General features: G+C 38.5%; 1 protein-coding gene across 2 annotated transcripts in view; it reads right to left on the bottom strand.

Moving 5' to 3' along the window:
* The window catches only part of CFAP58 (cilia and flagella associated protein 58), a 118329-nt gene that overhangs the window by 84654 nt on the left and 14032 nt on the right, over positions 1 to 19643 (bottom strand). For both annotated transcript variants that reach the window (XM_047762055.1, XM_047762056.1), the window contains exons 5-9: positions 19440 to 19634; positions 15894 to 16031; positions 13503 to 13662; positions 9216 to 9298; positions 5139 to 5330 (exon numbers count right to left, since the gene is read on the bottom strand). In XM_047762055.1, the coding sequence (XP_047618011.1) occupies positions 5139 to 5330; positions 9216 to 9298; positions 13503 to 13662; positions 15894 to 16031; positions 19440 to 19634 (768 nt within the window). The remainder of the gene's footprint in view (positions 1 to 5138; positions 5331 to 9215; positions 9299 to 13502; positions 13663 to 15893; positions 16032 to 19439; positions 19635 to 19643) is intronic.

The following is a 19643-nucleotide window of genomic DNA, read 5'->3' as shown; positions in this document are numbered from 1 at the left end:
TGCGGTTCCATATAAATTTGTGGATTGTTTGTTCTAGTTCTATAAAAAATATCATGGGTAATTTGATAGGGATTGCATTGAATCTGTAGATTGCTTTGGGTAGTATGGCCATTTTTACAATACTAATTTTTTCAATCCAGGAACATGGAATATCTTTCCATTTCTTTACGTCTTCTTTAATTTACTTGATTAATGTTTTATAGTTCTTAGCATATAACTCCTTTACATCCTTGGTCAGTTGTATTCTCAGGTATTTGATTTTTGGGGATGCAGTTTTAAAAGGTATTGTATTTTTGTATTCCTTTTCTAATATTTCATTGTTAGTATACAGAAATGTGACTGATTTCTGAATGTTAATCTTATATCCTGCTACTTTGCTGAATTTGTTAATCAGTTCAAGCAGTTTTTGGGTTGAGTCTGTAGGGTTTTCTATATATAGTATCATGTCATCTGCATACAGTGACACTTTTATCTCTTCTCTTCCTATTTGGATGCCTTTTATTTCTTTTGTTTGTCTGATTGCTTTGGCTAGGACTTCTAAAACTATGTTGAATAGCAGTGGTGAAAGTGGGCATCCCTGTCTTGTTTCAGATTTTAGTGGGAAGGCTTTTAATTTTTCTCCATTGAGTATTACATTTGCTGTGGGTTTATTATAAATGGCTTTGATTATGTTCCCTCTACACCCACTTTGGTGAGAATTTTTATCGTAAATGGATGTTGGACTTTGTCAAATGCTTTTTCTGCATCTATTGAGATGATCATATGGTTTTTTACTTTTCTTTTGTTAATGTGGTGTATGATGTTGATTGATTAGCATATGTTGAACCATCCTTGTGAACCTGGGATGAATGCCACCTGGTCATGGTGTACGATCTTTTTGATATGTTGTTGGATTCAGTTGGCTAGAATTTTGTTGAGAATTTTTGCATCTATATTCATCAAAAATATTGGCCAATGGTTTTCTTTTTTGGTAGTATGTTTGTCTGGTTTTGGAATTAGGGTGATGATGGCATCATAGAATGTCTTTGGGAGTGTTCCTTCTTCCTCAAACTTTTGAAAAGGTTTAAGGAGGATGGGCACCAGATCCTCTTTGTATGTTTGGTAGAATTCGCCTGTGAAGCCATCTGGTCCTGGGCTTTTATTTGTAGGAGTGTTTTTATGACATCTTCAATTTCATTTTTAATGATCAATCTGTTCAGTTGGTCTATTTCTTCTTGATTCAGTTTTGGCAGGATGTAAGATTCCAGAAAGTTGTCCATTTCTTCCAGATTGTCCAATTTGTTGGCATATAATTGTTCATAGTATTCTCTTATGGTTTTTTGTATTTCTGCAGTATCTGTCGTGATTTCTCCTTTTTCATTTCTAATTTTGTTTATTTGGGTTTTTTTCTCTCCTCTTCTTGGTGACTCTAGCCAGAGGTTTGTCAATTTTGTTTACCTTTTCAAAGAACCAGCTCTTGGCTTTATTAATTTTCTCTATTGTTTTTTGAATCTCTATTTTATTGATTTCCTCTTTGATCTTTATGATTTCCTTCCTTCTGCTGACTTTAGATTTTATTTGTTCTTTTTCTAATTCATCTAGGTGGTGGGTTAGGTTGTCAATTTGAGATTTTTCTTCTTTTTTGAGGAAGACCTGTATTGCTATGAATTTCCCTCTGAGCACTGCTTTTGCGGCATCCCATGGATTTTGAAAGGTTGTGCCTGCATTCTCATTTGTCTCAAGGTATTTTTTAATTTCCTTCTTGATTTCCTCATTGACCATTGGTTTTTTAGTAGCATGTTGTTTATTCTCCATGTAGTAGGTTTTTTCTCATTTCTTTCCCTGTGGTTGATTTCTAGTTTCATACCATTGTGGTCAGAGAAGGTACTTGAAATAATTTCTATACTCCTAAATTTGTTGAGGCTAGCTTTGTGCCACAATATGTGATCAATTCTTGAAAATGAGAAACAAAAACTAAGTAGGAGGGATAACTCTTCTAGACTTCAAGCAATATTACAAAGCCACAGTCATCAAAACAGTGTGGTACTGGTATCAAAACAGACAGACAGACCAATGGAACAGAATAGAGAACCCAGAAAAAAAACATGACATATATGGTCAATTAATCTTTGACAAAAGAGGCAAGAACATAAAATGGAAAAAAGAAAGTCTATTCAGCAAGCATTGCTGGGAAACCTGGAAGCTGCATGCAAAGCAATGAAACTAGAACACACCCTCACACCATGCACAAAAATAAACTCAAAATGGATGAAAGACTTAAATATAAGACAGGACACCATCAAACTCATGGAAGAGAACATAGGTAAAACATTCTCTGACATCAACCTTATGAATATTTTCTCAGGTTAATCTCCCAAAGCAACAGAAATAAAAACAAAAATAAACCAATGGGACCTAATCAAACGGACAAGATTTTGCACAGCAAAGGAAACCAAAAAGACAACTTATAGAATGGGAGAAAATAGTTTCAAATGATGCAACAGACAAGGGCTTAATCTCTAGAATATACAAGCAACTTATAGAACTCAACAGCAAAAAAGCCAACAATCCAATGGAAAAATGGGCAAAAGACCTGAATAGACATTTCTCTAAGGAAGATATACAGATGGCCAACAAACACATGAAAAAATGCTCAACATCCCTAATTATTAGAGAAATGCAAATCAAAACTACCATGAGATACCACCTCACATTAATAAGTCCACAAATAACAAATGCTGGAGAAGGTGTGGAGAAAAAGGAACCCTCCTGCACTGTTGATGGGAATGTAAACTGGTACAGCCACTGTGGAGAACAGTTTGGAGATACCTTAGAAATCTATACATAGAACTTCCATATGACCCCGCAATCCCACTCTTGGGCATATTTCGAGACAAAACTTTCCTTAAAAAAGACACATGCACCCACATGTTCATTGCAGCTCTGTTCACAATAGCCAAGACATGGAAACAACCTAAATGTCCATCGACAGATGATTGCATTAGGAAGATGTGGTATATATACACAATGGAATACTACTCAGCCATAAAAAAAAAGAATGACATGATGCCATTTGCAGCAACATGGATGGAACTAGAGACTCTCATACTGAGTGAAATGAGTCAGAAAGAGAAAGACAAATACCAAATGATATCACTTATAACTGGAATCTAATATATAGCACAAATGAACCTTTCCACAGAAAAGAAAATCATGGACTTGGGCAACAGATTTATGGCTGCCTGGTGGGAAGGGGAGGGAGCAGCAGAGATCGGGAGCTTGGAGTTAATGGATGCAAACTATTGCTTTTGGAATGGAGTTACAAGGAGATCCTGCTGTGTAGCACTGAGAACTATATCTAGATACTTACCTCACAACACAACAATGGAAGGAAAAATTATGTATACATGTATGTGTAACTTGGTCCCCATGCTGTACAGTGGAAAATAATTAATTAATCAACTTAAAACAAAAAAGAACTTGCAGTTAAATTATTTAGGTTAGACATAATGCAAACTTGTGCAGTTAAATATCAGAAAAACAATTACCAGCAAAACTTGGTACCAGTATCTTTCCTTTACAAGGAAAGAGAAATATGCAATCCTTCATCAAATCAGTGGCAGCACTCTTTTTATCATTCACCATCTATCTATTTGTTCAACAAACAGTTTTTCAGGGCCTACTATATACCAGCATGCTGGAAATTATGAAAAAAATTTCTCTGGAAATGCTTCCAAGAGCTCACTATAAAGTAGGGAAAACAAAGGTACAAACGAATAATTACAGTAGAAGATGATAAGTGCCATTCCAGAAATATCAACAAACCCATGAAGTAGGAAGGGACTAGCTCTGCCTAGGAAGTCAAAACAGGTGTGACCCCAGAGATAAGCATTTGAGGTGGGTATTGAAGTATGAATAGGAGTTTTCCACACAGAGAAGGTAAAGAAGGACTTTCCAGGGAGAACAAAGAGCTCAGACTCTGTCCCTTGAGTCAGAATGTACCAGCTGCTCTGTCTTGCATGGCTACAGGTAAATACCAAAATACTGATGCACTCTATCCACAGGATGGACAGGCAGGAACTGGGGACTAGCATCCATGAGTTAGTCCCCTCCAGCCCTTCACAGTCTCATTCTCCCTCACTCTCATATGCTGTAGATATGTTCATCTCCACAGGTGCTATGATACTAAAAATATTAGGAAGCATTGGCCCAGGTTGCCGACAGACAACAGATGTTTGTAAGGCTGGGAGTAATAATAAGACCACCCTGGAATTTTTAACAATGCTGGTAGTGTGATGGCAGAAAGGAGTGGAGAGAGATTGATTCTCAGGAAGGAGAAGTAGGAGGATGCAACAGATTTTATGCTTAGATATATTTGCTCTCTCACCAGGTAGGGTCCCTCCCTTAACAGGACCACACTTCTGCCCAGAAATGTGCGGCTTGGTCATGTGACTTGCTTTGGCTAATGGAATATAAATGGACAGACCCTGTGCCCTTCCCTTGCCAGCTAAGCTCTGAGAGCATCGCAAAGGGGATATTACATTGTTTCCCCCCTGTAAGAGGCCAGCACTTCCCAACAGAGTCAGTCTGGAGTGAAGAGGATGTGAAGCAGGCTCTGGCTGCCCTCAAAGGCCACCAATGTGAACAAAAAATAGATCTCTGTTGTATAAACCTCTGACTTGAGGGTTATTTGTTAGGACTTAATCTGACTGATACAGAGACTAACAGACTAGCCAAGCCAGAGCGTATGAATGCCTGAACCGACAGCTAGTCTTCTCAGACTCAGTAATCAACAGAGCTTCTTAAATGATTAAGTCAGAAGAGAAATATGCTGTATTACAATGGCTCCCAATCCTTGGTATGAGGATCACTGGGGGTCTTTTACAAGGAAGATGTGTCGGGCCAGGGCTCGACTGAGCATATGCATTTTTGCATATGCATTTCATTATTCTGCAAATATTTGCTCAGCACTTATTTACTCTAAACGGGAAGAAGCTGATTTCCGGGCAAAGCTTGTTTCCCACTATCGTAAATCTGCATGTGAATCACAAGCTGAAATTGGAATAACTCATCTTTGCAACAATGTGTAATGATCAGAAATGTAACAATCAGAAAAAAAGGTGCTGATGCTCGACCCACACCATAGAGGAGTGCCTTACCTTTTGAGTAAGGTCACTGGCTTCATTGATGTACCGATCTCGCTCCTTTTCCAGTTGAAAGATGATCTTTCTTTGCTTCTGAGCCTCCTCTCTATAGTTCTGGATTTCTTCTTCCAAGTTCCTCTTGGCTTGTTCATGGAGTTTTACCAGGTCTATCTGTTTCTGGGTCGCGTTGACCGCCTTAAGCATGTTCTAAAAACAAAAGCAACAGAGCAGCCCTATTACTCAAAATGTTTGGGAATTTTTATTAAATTTACTCCCTGCCTTAATCCTAAAATAATTAGGTGCATTATTTGGAAGATGAATAAAAATAATCATATTTTCCACAGCTTATTAAGAGCTTTTTATGTCAGTTGGCACAGCGCACTATAAACGGACATATAAATGCACTGAGACAACATCCCTGGTGGTTCAGTGGGCTAAGGATCCAACATCGTCACTGTTGTGGCGCAGGTTCGGTCCTTGGCCCCAGAACTTCGCATGTTGCAGGTGCATCCAAAAAAAAAGGGGTGGGCGCTATGTTGTTCCCATATTAGGAGTAGGAAACAGAGAATGAGAAGTTAAGCTACTTGCCTACAAGTTCATACAATAAGGCAGTGACAGGGCTGTGATTTGAATTCAGGGCTGGCTGATGCCAAAGTCACCTTCCATCCCAGCTCTAGCCTTCTTCTTATAAAAGTAGAACATCTGAACCTAATCATATCACACAGGATTTGACTACAAAATAAAGTAAAACCAGCTTATTAAAAATAGAGATACCAGGAGTTCCCGTCGTGGCGCAGTGGTTAACGAATCCGACTAGGAACCATGAGGTTGCGGGTTCGGTCCCTGCCCTTGCTCAGTGGGTTAACGATCCGGTGTTGCCATGAGCTGTGGTGTAGGTTGCAGACGCGGCTCAGATCCCGCGTTGCTGTGGCTCTGGCGTAGGCCAGTGGCTACAGCTCCAATTGGACCCCTAGCCTGGGAACCTCCATATGCCACGGGAACGGCCCAAAGAAATAGCAAAAAAGACAAAAATAAATAAATAAAAAATACAGATACCAGAGTTCCTGTTGTGGTGCAGTGGTAATGAACCCAACTAATAACCATGAGGACACCAGTTCGATCCCTGGCCTCACTCAGTGGGTCAAGGATCCAGCGTTGCCGTGAGCTGTGCTGTAGGTCACAGATACAGATTAGATGTAGCATTGCTGTGGCTGTGGCATAGGTCAGCAGCTGTAGCTCCGATTCAACCCCTAGCCTGGAAATTTCCATGTGCCATAGGTATGGCCCTAAAAAAAAAATACCTAGAATTAACATATGATCCAACAAAACCACTCCTGGGTATCTACTCAAAAGAATTGAAAATAGGTGTTCAAATGAAAAGCTTGTATGTAAACGTTCATAGTAGTAGCACTATTCACGAAAGCCAAAAGGTAACAATAACCCAAATGTCCATCAGCTGATGAATGAATAAATAAAATGTTCTATATCTATATAGTGGAATATTAATCTGCCATAAAAAGGGATGAAATATCCAGAATGGTCAAATCCACAGAAACAGAAGCAGATCAGTATTTGCCAAGGGTGGAGGAGGGGAAGTGGGAAGTGACTGCCTAACAGGTACACAGGTTCCTTTGCAGGCCATGAAAATATTCTGAAACTAAATTGTCATGATGTTTGCACAGCATTGTGAATGTATTAATGTCACTAATGCTAAGTTTTCTTTTATGTGTATTTTACCACATTCAAAAAGAATTAATCCAGTTTTTTCAAAAACACAGATGCCCATGTCCCAATTCCAGCGATTCTGATTCAGTGGCCCTGAGATAGAACCCAGGTTCCAACATTTTTTTTTTTAAGCTGCCCTGGTGATCTCTGATGCTGCAATGGAAATGCTTTGGGTTGGCTGCCCAAGAAGCCAGGGCAGTCATGCTCATGCTGGAGAGCCTGCTTCTCCAGCCACAGCTGGATGGACCCAGGGACTTTTGTAACTCTGTAGAAGATGTCAACTTGGGAGCTGTTGGTGATAGCTTTTTTCTGCCATATGGTCCGGGAAACAGAGGCAATCCTCACTGCCAGAAAGAAATGAAGCAACACCTCTGCTGGAAGCAGTGTGGTGGAGGGAGAGAGGGCTTTCTGTGTATCCCAAGAATGTTAGGCCAGGTTCCTATTGTTTCTAGGGCCCAGCTGTATCCTTGGGTTCTGTAAGGCACCTGATAATCCCTTCTCAAATCTCTAACCAATACGGACATGCAGTCAGGTCTGAAAACCACTGGAATATAAACAGGTTAAAAAAAAAAAATGGGACATTTATGGAGCTCCCGTTGTGATACAGCAGAAATGAATCTGACTAGGAACCATGAGGTTGCGATCCCTGGCCTCGCTCAGTGGGTTAAGGATCCAGTGTTGTTGTGAGCTGTGATGTGGGTCATAGACACAGCTTGGATCCTGGGCTGCGGTGGCTGCAGTGTAGGCCGGCAGCTATAGCTCGGATCAGACCCCAGCCTGGGAAACTCCATGTGCCGCCAGTGCGGCCCTAAAAAGAAAAAAAAGAAAAAAAAAAGAAAAACAATGGGACATTTAAACCTTGATCAGGTGACGATGTAGGAAACGGAAAAGGTGAACTTTACTTTCAAGTATTGAATTAAACGTTTGCTCTGTGAAAGATAAAGCCACTTCAACATGACACTGAAAGAACCAAAATATATTAATATTGCTGCCTATCAAAAACATGTCACTTATTCATGAATGAAGGTGGCATTTCAAGTCAGTGGGGAAAGAACGTATTATCAGTAAAGGTTGATTGCACACCTGCAGAGGAGCAGGCACTAGGCCAGGCCCTGAGGATGCAATGACCAGGAAAAAAGTAAAAGTATACCCTGCCCTAAAGAAGAAGTTTAAATAGTCAAATCAAACAAATAAGTATAAACTTAATATGCTAGTTGTCCTATTATGGCAGGATATCTATAGGTTGTTTACTAGAATATATAAATATAAATGGAATAAATGTTATATGAGTTTAAAAAAATAAATTTAAAAATCTAAATCCAACAAAATTATTTACAGGTAAAAATCTATAGAATAAAGGAAAAATTTCCAGGATTATGAAAAATTTTTTAAAAAGACTTTCTTAAGGAGTGCTCAGCATGTAAAGATATCTAATCTTCTACTATTTCCTGAAATTCCCTAAATAGTCCATTTTAAACTACAGGGTAATCTACGTTGTTAACATTTATTCCATCCTGGGAAACCTAAAGAAATAATAACAATTCAGAATGAGCAAATATAGGCTGTATGAAGCTGGAGATGAAGCTGTCTTGGCCAAAAGCCACGAGGCTGTCTGCTGTAGAAACAACCTCCCCACTCCACACCTGGCCCATCGTTTTTTCCTCCCTAAAGGAAATTCTTGAGCAGGAACGTTTACCCTAAATCCTTGCAAGCTGTTAATCTCCTACGAGTGACTTAAAGTGGAAGGAATCCTCTGGAAGGGTCAAGGAGAGGAACAGGGGATGAGGGTCTGCCTTGAGCAGGGATTTCCAGGCCTCAAGCTCCCCCAGTCCCTGCCCAGCTTTGGACCTTATGGAACTCAAAGACTAAGAGAAATAATGGCTGAAAGCAGAAACCAAAACCTACAACCCTCCTGAAAAGATGGAGGATGGGTTAGAGGTGCTTCATATAGCCAACCAGCCATCCTCTACCTACCTGAAAGCTAACATCTTATGGGCACTCACTTGTGCTTTCTGGATTAGCCAAAACTGCAGATTATAGATATTATAATCAGAGATTTTGAGTAACTGCTTCGGATGCCAAATAACACACCAGCAATAAAAACAGAAACCACAAGACACTCTGAAATCCCCTGTTAGTTTGATTCTCCAAAGTCCCTTTGTGCTCCCAGGTGATAATGTGGTCTCAAGTCACAGCCAGTGAATGGCGGAATGTGGATAGCTGCTTAGAGGAAAATTGAGCACTGTTATTAATTCTAATCTACTTCTGTTTGCCTCAGGGTTTTCTTCCCCCTGCAGCCAGTTATAGGCAGATATTATAGCACTAAACAAAGACATTTATTTACCAGCGCTACTGTAACAAACTCACCTTATTCAATACGTCCCTTTCTCTCAGAAGCTCATCCATTGCTTTCTTATCAAGTTCTGCTTGTTTCTTTGAAGCCTCCACCTCTAAATTACCAGGGAGAAAAATAATAATTATTACGAAGAAAACGTTAAGAAGGAAACTGCCAAAGCCAAAACGACATAAAAACGCCTTTGTATATTTATCCGTAGCTATAAAACTACTTTTCGTCGAGTGGTACGTGATCTTCATTATAACTTGGCGAGGTAGGTCTTCCAGTCCCACTAAACAGATGGGAGCTGAGGGTCAGAGAGCCATGTGCCCAGGGTCCACAGCCAAGAGGTGAGAGGACTGAGATTGGGAGTTCGGTTTCTCTGACTCCAAAACGTCCTTGCTCTTTTTAAATCTTGTTTATTATAAAGTAATTAGAAATACAGGAAGAAATTGGCAACAAAAGTAAACAAAAGGGGAGTCCCCACTACAGTTCAATGGGTTAAGGATCCAGCGTTGCCACAAGCTATGGCTTACTTAAGTCGCAGATGCAGCATGGATCCCGAGTTGCTATGGCTATGGCCTAGGACAGCAGCTGCAGCTCCATTTTGACCCTGAGCCCAGGAACTTCCAAATGCCACAGGTGCTGCCCTAAAAAGAAAAAATAAATAAATTAATTAAAAAGAAATAAATAAACAAAAGGGAAAAAATCCAATCAATCAGAATCTACTTAGGATTTTGGTGTGTCTCTTTCCTGACTTTTTCCTATGCAAATATATGTGTTTATAAATATGAATATTTATATACCACATACACCAACCGGGAATCATACTACATACAGTTAACACACATAAAATAAATATCTCTCTATATTATAAATGCACATCTACATCAGAATTTTTAATGACTTCATACTTCACTGTATAAAAATGCATAATTTATTTAGTCAATTCCCATCTTAACATTTAAATTGCTTTCTTTTATTTATTTATTTTATGCATTTAAGTTTGCAATTATGAGCAATAATTCTGTGAAAGTTCCTATTCATCTGTTCCTCTAGGAGATGAAGTCTTGGATCAAAGGTGATTTTCTTTTTAAAGATATTTCTCTCCTACTGCTGAATTTCTCTCAAAAAATTAATGGCAATTTAAATCCACAGCCAAACCACCACTGGTATTATCAGTCTCTTTCATCTTTAACAATCTGATAGATTTTTCTAAGCCAATATGTCCATATTTAATTTACATTTATTTGATTAGTAGTGAAGTTGACTACTTTTTCATGTTTAATGATCATTTATTTGTATTTCTGTTTTTCAAATTGCTCCACATTGGCTCTTTGCCCATTTTTCTCATGAATTATCTTTTTTTGTGGATTTGTAAGAGTTCCTTAAAGATAATAAGAATACTAATTCTCTGGAAATATTTTAATCAATTTGCCTGCATATATAGACTTTCGCTGCTTAAAAAAAAAAAAATTGCTTTAATTTCATTAAATCTCTCCATCCTGGTTTTACTATTCCTATATTTGGTCTTGAATTTTTTTTCCCAGAAATAGTTGACTGTCATACCACCATTTTCTTAATAATCCATACTGCACACTGGTATGAAACGACAACTTTATCTTAGATGATAACTGTGGGTCTTTTTGTGGCCTTTCCAATCTTTTTTTTTTTTTTTTGTCTTTTTGCTATTTCTTTGGGCCGCTCCCGCAGCATACGGAGGTTCCCAGGCTAGGGGTCTAATCGGAGCTGTAGCCGCCAGCCTACTCCAGAGCCACAGCAACACAGGATCCGAACCGCGTCTGCAACCTACACCACAGCTCAAGGCAACGCCGGATCGTTAACTCACTGAGCAAGGGCAGGGATTGAACCCGCAACCTCATGGTTCCTAGTCGGATTCATTAACCACTGCGCCACGACGGGAACTCCTCCAGTCTTTTCCATTGATCTGTTTATTCAGGCATTCTCACTAAACTATTTGATTACTGAAGCTTTATCATACCTTTAAACACCTGGTAAGGCAAATGCTCCCTTATCACTCTTCCTTTCTAGAATTTTATAGCTATTGTCATATGTTCATTCTTCTGGAGGAACTCTAGAATCAGTTTTCAAGACCTAAGCAACATAACTCACTGAAATTCTTATTGGCGATATTAAATATGTAGATTAATATGGACAGATTTATACCTTTATCATATTGAGTTTTCTCATCCAGGAACTTGGTGTATCTCTCCATTTTTCAAGTCTTCCTTTATACCTCTCAATAGAATTCTATAGTGATTTTTATATATAGGTCTTACAAATATCTTGGTAACTTTATTCATAGGTATTTTATTACTTTGGTTGCTATTGTGAAAGGGGTTTTCTCCATCATATATTGTAACTGATTCTTTGTATGAAAGAAAGCTATTGATATCTATATATTTATTTTATAACCTGCCACCTTGTTGAACTCTTGCTACTTCTGGCAATTTTTCAGTCTGTCTTCTGGATTTTGCGGTAGGAAATCATAACACAGGGGGACTCGTGCTCCTAACCATTATGTCCAATGCCACTCTTTGATAGGGCACATCAAAAGGAAGTGCTCCCTAAGAGGAAATAATAATGTTAACGATATCTATAAAATAACTAGAAAAAGAATATGATGACTTCTTTAAACGTGATTTAAGGAAGAAGAATTGGGTTCATTGCTGAAAGGATACATTTTTTTTTCAAAACTTAGAACTCTCGCCAGCACAAATACAGACATTTTAATATGAGAGTGTTTTTTGAAATTCCGTAAGCCAGTTACAAAACATGCTCTACTCGCCCTATTTTTTTTCCCACATCTGTCATTAAAGACATTAGACTATAAACTCCATGCTAGACTATAAGCAGCCTGCACATAGTATGTACTCAATTTACTGAATGAATAAATAAACGGAGAAAGTATCAATATCAGCTACAACTGTACCCTGGCAAAAGATTATCTCTTGGTGTCTTAGAAAGAAAAATACCTGCACTTCTCAAAGACTTAATGCAACGAATATTTCTACTAATCTTACCTAGAGATCTTGATTTTGCTTAACTTTCAGGGAGTCGATGTACATGTTTATGCTTCTATGTATGTTATCTCAGTCAATGATTTACAGCTGAGGTCAATGAGGTGTTCTTGACATTTTATGGTATAGTCAGATTTCAAACCCTGATCCTCTGTCCAGAATTCAAACCCTGACCTTTTTGTCTCCAAATCTCTGAGCTATTTCTGCCACACCATATTTAACTAGTATAACCTGTTTTTAATTATTTTCTTTTTCAGAATTAGATAATATTAATCTTATTACTTTTATAAATAATAATATATCTGGAAAATGATAGATGACATTTAGTAAGCACTTACTATGTTCTAGGTACTGTCCCAAGAGCTTTCTGTACCTTAGCTCATTTCATCCCCCAACTAAATGGGACAGAGGTGGAATCTGAACCCAGGCAGATTCGACTCCAGAGTTTGGATCCTTAATGATTTTTCTGTGCTATATGGCCTCCCATGGCACTTATATTTTCCATCCACAGGTCAGTGTGAGAGTTGGGTAAAACAAGGGTTTGTCATAGGGTCAAGTACTAATAGAGGAAAGGAGTCAGAAGCCATTTATTTTTTGTCTCACTGATTCTGGGTACACTGTTATCTCAAATACTGCTCATGGGGAACAGTCATTTTAATTTCCCCCATATCTTTTGTGAGAAAAGAAGACTGAAGGAATTCCTGTTGTGGCTCACTGTTAACGAACCCAACTAAGGATCAATGAAGATGGACTTCTTCCATCCCTGGCCCCGTTCAGTGGGTTAAGGATCTGGCATTGCTGTGGCTGTGGCATAGGCCAGCGGCTATATCTCTGATTCGAACCCTAGCCTGGGAATTTCCATATGCCACAGGTGCAGCCCTAGAAAGCAAAAGTAAATAAATAAATGAGACTTTGTTGACTTGGCAGCAGTTTCTAAAAGAAAAAAAAAAGTTTAAAAAGAAAGAAAGAAAAGAAAACTGAAGAAAAGGTCATATAGAACCCAAACCTAAGAATACAGAGGTTAACTCCTCCATGGACAAACACTGAGCAATACTTTGAGCTCAATACAACCTATTGAAGAGTTTTTTAAGATAAGAAAGTTCACGGTATTCAAAATGATGTCCCCTCTATATGATCTAATCACCAGTTTGAATGCTGTTTTACTGCATTCATTTGGCATGGTTTCTGTTTGGAGGCATGCAGTTGCTAAATGACATTAGTCACCCAGGAAAAATCTAAAAACAAATAAAACAAAGCACAAAATGCTTCTTGGTTTACCTCTCTCTAATCCCAAGATCTGATTTTTTAGAGTTTCCTTGTGCTGTTCCACTTCTCCCTTTTGATCTTCAATCTGATGCAATTTCTTATGGATTTGTTCTCGGATTTTGTTGAGCTTCCCAATGTCAAGGCGCATCTGATGGACTTCTTCCTCTTTGGCCTGTAATTAGTGAGAAAGGATTAACCAGGGACACTCAGTAAATTAAGGGTCAGTGACTGGTTGATGGTAAACACAGGACCAATAAAAGAAAATTCTTTCCATGTCAGTGTAAAGTCATTCTCTGAAATTAAATCAAAACACACACTGTTTGGTTTTGAGGGAAATTGAAAAAGCCTATTCTCTGAAATAAAATATAAGCTAAAAATAATGAAAAAACTGATTAAAACTGAGGTCTTAAGGCTTCAATTCACTGAATTGTTGAATCAAACAAGAATGCTGTATCGTATGTATCATAAATGTGTGAAATTTGTGTACAAATGCTGCATTGATTGGCAACATTCATAGACTCACTAAGTGATCTCTCTTCAAGGCTATTAACATGTTATAAAATTTTGAGTTTTGGGAGTTCCCATTGCGGCTCAGCGGTAATGAACCCAACTAGTATCCATGAGGACATGGGCTCATCCCTGACCTAGCTCAGTGGGTTAAGGACCCAGTGTTGCTATGAGCTGTGGTGTGGGTAGCAGATGGGGCTCAGATCCCTCGTTGCTGTGGCTGTGGTATAGGCGGGCAGCTATAGCTCCGACTGGACCCCTAGCCTAGGAACTTCCATGTGCCACAGGTGCAGCTCTAAAAAAAAGCGCAAAAAAAAAATTTTTTTAATTGAGTCTTTTGGACCCACATGACCACTGTGATGCAATTACGTACATTAGAAAGGAGGTCCTCTTTCTTCAGAGTATATGAGTCTATGACTGTACATGTGGAAGGTGGACAAAGTAACACTAATAGGCAAGTCTACATGATGGCAAAAGGTATGAAGACAGTAATTCTAGCAAAGGAAAACACAGATTTTTGTCTATGTATTTCAAGTTCTATCAATTTTTTAATTCAAATTAAATTCATTTTTTTTAATTCGCCATTCTTAGAAATGGCTGAGAAAGCAACTCGTGATTCTTCTACAAATAAAGGGTAGCAATTATCTGCAGTTCTTGACAATGAGGAGACTGCGCTTAGCCAGATATGTTATCCTCAGATCACTGCCAGAAGCAGAATCCCATAGGTTCAGGATCTGATAACAAAAATATTCCATCTTTCAAGGTGCCCCATTCGTGTTATCAAAGGAGAGAAGTAATGGCATAAGTCTTCTCACTTTAATTTCACCTTAGGGACTAATACATTATTTTGCCTTTGGTAGTTGCTTCATTTCTGCTTCAGCTTTGGAGCATTCTCATAAAGAATGGTTTTGAGTCAAATCATACTGGACTGCTTAAATGTTCCTCGGTCTCAGATCCTATCAGGTTCAAACTAGTTGCTCTATGGTCCTTTTCAATTGAAACAATAAGATGTTCTAATTCAGTAGTTCTTAATCCAGATCCCATGGTTAGACTCCAGAAAAGCCTTGTAAATCTCTAAGACTGCACACAAACCAAATACAAGGTGTGCGAATAAGTGTGTGTGTGGGGGGGGGGGGTTGTGTACATGTAAATGCACGGACATGCTTTCATCAGATTCTCAAAAGTGGCTGTGATGCAAAAATTGTTAAGATTTACTACTCGAATCAATGTATTTTTCTGATTGGCCAGTAATTTTATGCCCCGTATTCTAATAAAACCAGAGGATGGCTTATGAATTGTTCAGAATTGGTGATAAACATAAAGCTGCTCTGCTAAGCATGTAGGCATACAGTATGTACCCAAGAATAAAACTGTTATCCCAACTTAATTTGCAAGCACTCTTTAATGAGGGCAGAAAGAACAGAAAAGCTGACTTGAAATTTACTTTGGACAGAAGTGAAAATCATGATTCTACAGTCCTAAGAGCAGATATCACATAGTACTAATCCATCCCCCACCCCCCCATTCCACCTTCTCCACACACGTAGCAAAATATATATAATTGGACTTCTTCAACACTCACACGTGTAAATGGTTTCTAGTTCTGAGCACCTTGTCACTTGAATTACAGAGATGAACATGAACATCTAAGCTTGCTTTGGAAAGCATTTGCATAATCACATGATCGACAATCAGGTTTGCAATGTTATAAGAATGGAAGTTATCAAATTGTCTGCTTCCAGGCATAAAGCAATCATTGTTTACACCTGCCTCTGATGGACTAAGTCTAATACAGTTTATCCAATCAAAGGCTCCAACAGCATCGGCCAGCCTTTATCAATGGGGAATGAAGGAGAGCCCAGCAGGGAACAGATATGTCACTCGGTATTTATTTACTTTGAGCTCCAACGCCTTCTGCTGATTTTCCTGGGAGAGCTGCTCACAAACCAAACTGTGCTGTTCATTCTCTTGCTGAAGTTTAGCATTTCTCATCTGAAACTGCTCCAGCTCCTTTGCAGCTCTCTCATTCAGGATCTGAAAGATGCAGAAGAACGAGCTGGTTAAGGCGTTTGAATCTGATTACAGTAGCTGCACATCCATGCAGGACCTCCCCCCCGCCGCCATCCCTGCAGACCTCCTGGGACAAGCACGGCAACCACACTTTTTTTGTCTTTGCAGAAACTGCTCTTTCTCTCCAGTGAAAGCACAAATGCACTCAAATATGATGAATGTTAAATGGCTGAGGGAAATGATGCCTTCTTATGAATAACACAGAGAGCATAATTTTTTTTTCTGGGAGCCTTGGGAAGTCTTGTTCACAGGTGGTGGATAAATATTTTAATGCCTGTTTGCCATTTGGCAGGCTTCGCACACGAAACAATTGCTATAATCATTGCAAATGAGCTAGAGATTCAAACAGGCTTTTTTGGCTGTGGGGCTCACAAGATACATCTTCAGAAGCAAATCCGGCATTAATATGCCTACAACTTTTTCGTGAACAGAACCATTGACTAACACCAACATGGAGACAATTCCTCTTAAACCATCTTAAGTCAAAACCATGGAGCAGCAATGGAATGATTTCTATCTGCCTGACTTCAGCATCGGTCAGATTTTTCTATCCTGAGAAGGACATAAATATATAAAACAAAGGGTTATATTTTGGGAGGTCATTTCCATTAAGAAAATATTGGGAGATGGAGCGATATCAAAAATAAGGAATAAAATAAAGGAAAAAAGGGAAGATGGTTTCAAAGTCACTTACTCCAATAGATAAACTTCCAGTCAAGCAAAAGTTAAACACAGAAAGAATCCATCCCACTTCCTATCAATAGAAACTAAATAAAATATAGTTAGCTATGCTTAAAATGAAACTGTTTTCCATGAGTCCTGGGTATTGATAGACAGTGCTATAGTTTTATTATGATGAGCAAAAACCCTCAAATTTCATGCTCAAAGAAGCCTAAGTTTTTTCTAGTGGATTCTGCACATTATACGTTATCTATTTGATTTCTGGCTTTATATAAAATTAATAAAGAAACTGAAAAATAAGTGCATTCTAATATCTAATTTTTTTTTGTCTTTTGTCCTTTTTTAGGGCCGCACCCACAGCATATGGAGGTTCCCAGGCTAGGGGTCAAATCGGAGCTACAGCTGCCAGCCTACATCGGAGCCACAGCAACGCCAGATCCTAGCTGCATCTGCGACCTACACAACAGGTCACGGCAATGCCAGATCCTTAACCCACTGAGCAAGGGCAGGGATCGAACCCACAACCTCATGGTTCCTAGTCGGATTTGTTTCTGCTGCACCACGACGAGAACTCCTAATATCTAATTTTTTAAGTGGAAAAATGATGTATGGCTTGAAAAGTACTTTGGAAACTTCCTAAGAGAATATATTTTCAATAAGTGATTTTTTTTCAATGGCATGAATTTGTTCTTTAAGAAATTAAAAAAGACAGACTAGCATTTGTGTTTCCTTAAACTGTTATTACAAAGGAAATGTTTTTTAAAAAGTACCATATTTAAGAAACATAAAGACTGAGTGTGGTTTCCTAACCTTGAAACTTAAAAATAAATCTGTTAAGATGGCCAACAAGCACATGAAAAGATGCTCAACATCATTAATTATTAGAGAAATGCAAACCAAAACCACAATGAGGTACCAGTTCACACCAGTCAGAATGGCTATCATCAGAAAGTCTACAAATAATAAATGATGGATTAAAAAAAAGTCCACTCACTTTCTGTTGACATCCTTTTATATGCTTAAATACTTTTAAAGAATTCCTTATTATTTTTAACAACTTATGAATGCTATAAGGTATTGGTATCATGAATATCAGATTTTCATGGAAATACAAAAAAAAAAATGCTGGAGAGGATGCAGAGGTAAGGGAACCTTCCTACACTGTTAGTGGGAATGTAAATTTGTGCAGCCACTATGGAGAACAGTATGAAGGTTCTCCAAAAAACTAGAGATAGAGTTACCATATGATCCAGCAATCCCACTCTTGGGCCTATATCTGGACAAAATTAAATTCAAAAAGATACATTCACCCCTATGTTCATAGCACAAGCTATGAAAACCACCTAAATGTCCATCAACAGATGAATGGACAAAGAAGATACATATATATGATGGAGATACACATATACAGTGGAATACTACACAGCCATAAAAAAGAATGAATAATGCCATTTGCAGCAACATGGATGGACCTAGAAATTATCACACTAAGTGAAGTAAGTCATAAAGAAAAAGACAAATATCACATGATATCACTTATATGTGGTATCTAAAACACGACACAAATGAACTTTACTAAACAAAAACAGAATCACAGATATAGAGAACAGACTTATGCTTGCCAAAGGGGAGGGAGGTGGGTGAGGAATGGATTGGGACTCTGGAGTTAGCAGCTGCAAGCTATTACATATAGAATGGATAAACAACGAGGCCCTATTGTACAGCACAGAGACCTGTATTCAATATCCTGTGATAGACCATAACAGAAAAGAAAATTAAAAAGAATTTATATGTGTGTGTGTGTGCATAACTGAGTCACTTTGCTGTATAGCAGAAATTAACATAACATTGTAACTCAACAAACACTTCAATAATAAACAAATTTTTAAAAAATTTTTAAAAATATATCATGTTATATCCAAGGCTGGAAAGCTTAGAGCGATGAGAGAGAATGGTCTTCTGAGATCTGTCCAACAGAACTATCTGTAATGAACTTAATGTTCTCTATCTGCACTGTCCCATACAGCCCTGTATGGCTGCTGAGTACTTGAAACGGTGTTGGTGCAACTGAAGAACTGAAATTTTAGTTTTCTTTAATTTTAAATAATTTAAATATAAATGGACATATGTGGCTAGTAACTACCATATTGGAGAGTGTGGTTCTATAACTATGTGGCAACAACATAAATGAATCTCACAAACAGGATATTAGGAGAAAGACATTAGACAAAAAAAAAAAGTACATCCTGTATGATTTCATTTCTGCACAGTACAAAAATAGGCAAAACTCACCTCTGCTTAGAATTCAGAAGAGAGCTGACCTTTGAGGAAGAGAGTGACTGGGAGGGGCACAAGGGGTTCTGGGGTGCATTTTCTCAGGCTGGGTATAAGTGACAAAGATGTGTTCAAGGGGAGAAACTTCATCAAGCTGTATATCTGTGACTTAAACACTTTTCTGTGTGTGTGTTATACATCAATAAAAGGGTAAAAAGAAATTAACCTGCTGGGGCCAGGATAGGAGGGTGGAGATGGAGGGCATTCTCTCTATAAGAGCCATTCAAAGACCAAATGCAGGGCTACATGTTGTGTTATCAACGTCTGTAGTAAAGACAGCTTGCTGCTTTCCAAAGAAAATCCAAAGTCATGGTCATTGCTCAGCCAGGACCCATGGTGCCGCCCCACCCAGCATACCTTCTGTTCCTTTAGCTGCTGCTCCAGCTTCTGAAGCTCTTCCTTGCTCTTTTGCATGTACTGCTGCAACGCCTTGATTTCTGTCTGCCTGGTGTCCATGTCTGTCTGAATCTGCTTGAGCTCTTTCTCTAGTTTTTCCTTCTTCCGAGTCTCCCTCGAAGCTTCGTTCTGACGTTGCTGGATTTCTTGCTGGAACTATAGGAA

Source organism: Phacochoerus africanus, chromosome 15, assembly GCF_016906955.1.
Source record: "Phacochoerus africanus isolate WHEZ1 chromosome 15, ROS_Pafr_v1, whole genome shotgun sequence".
In the NCBI taxonomy this organism is placed as follows: domain Eukaryota; kingdom Metazoa; phylum Chordata; class Mammalia; order Artiodactyla; family Suidae; genus Phacochoerus; species Phacochoerus africanus.
This window is presented reverse-complemented; position numbering and strand designations above follow the sequence as displayed.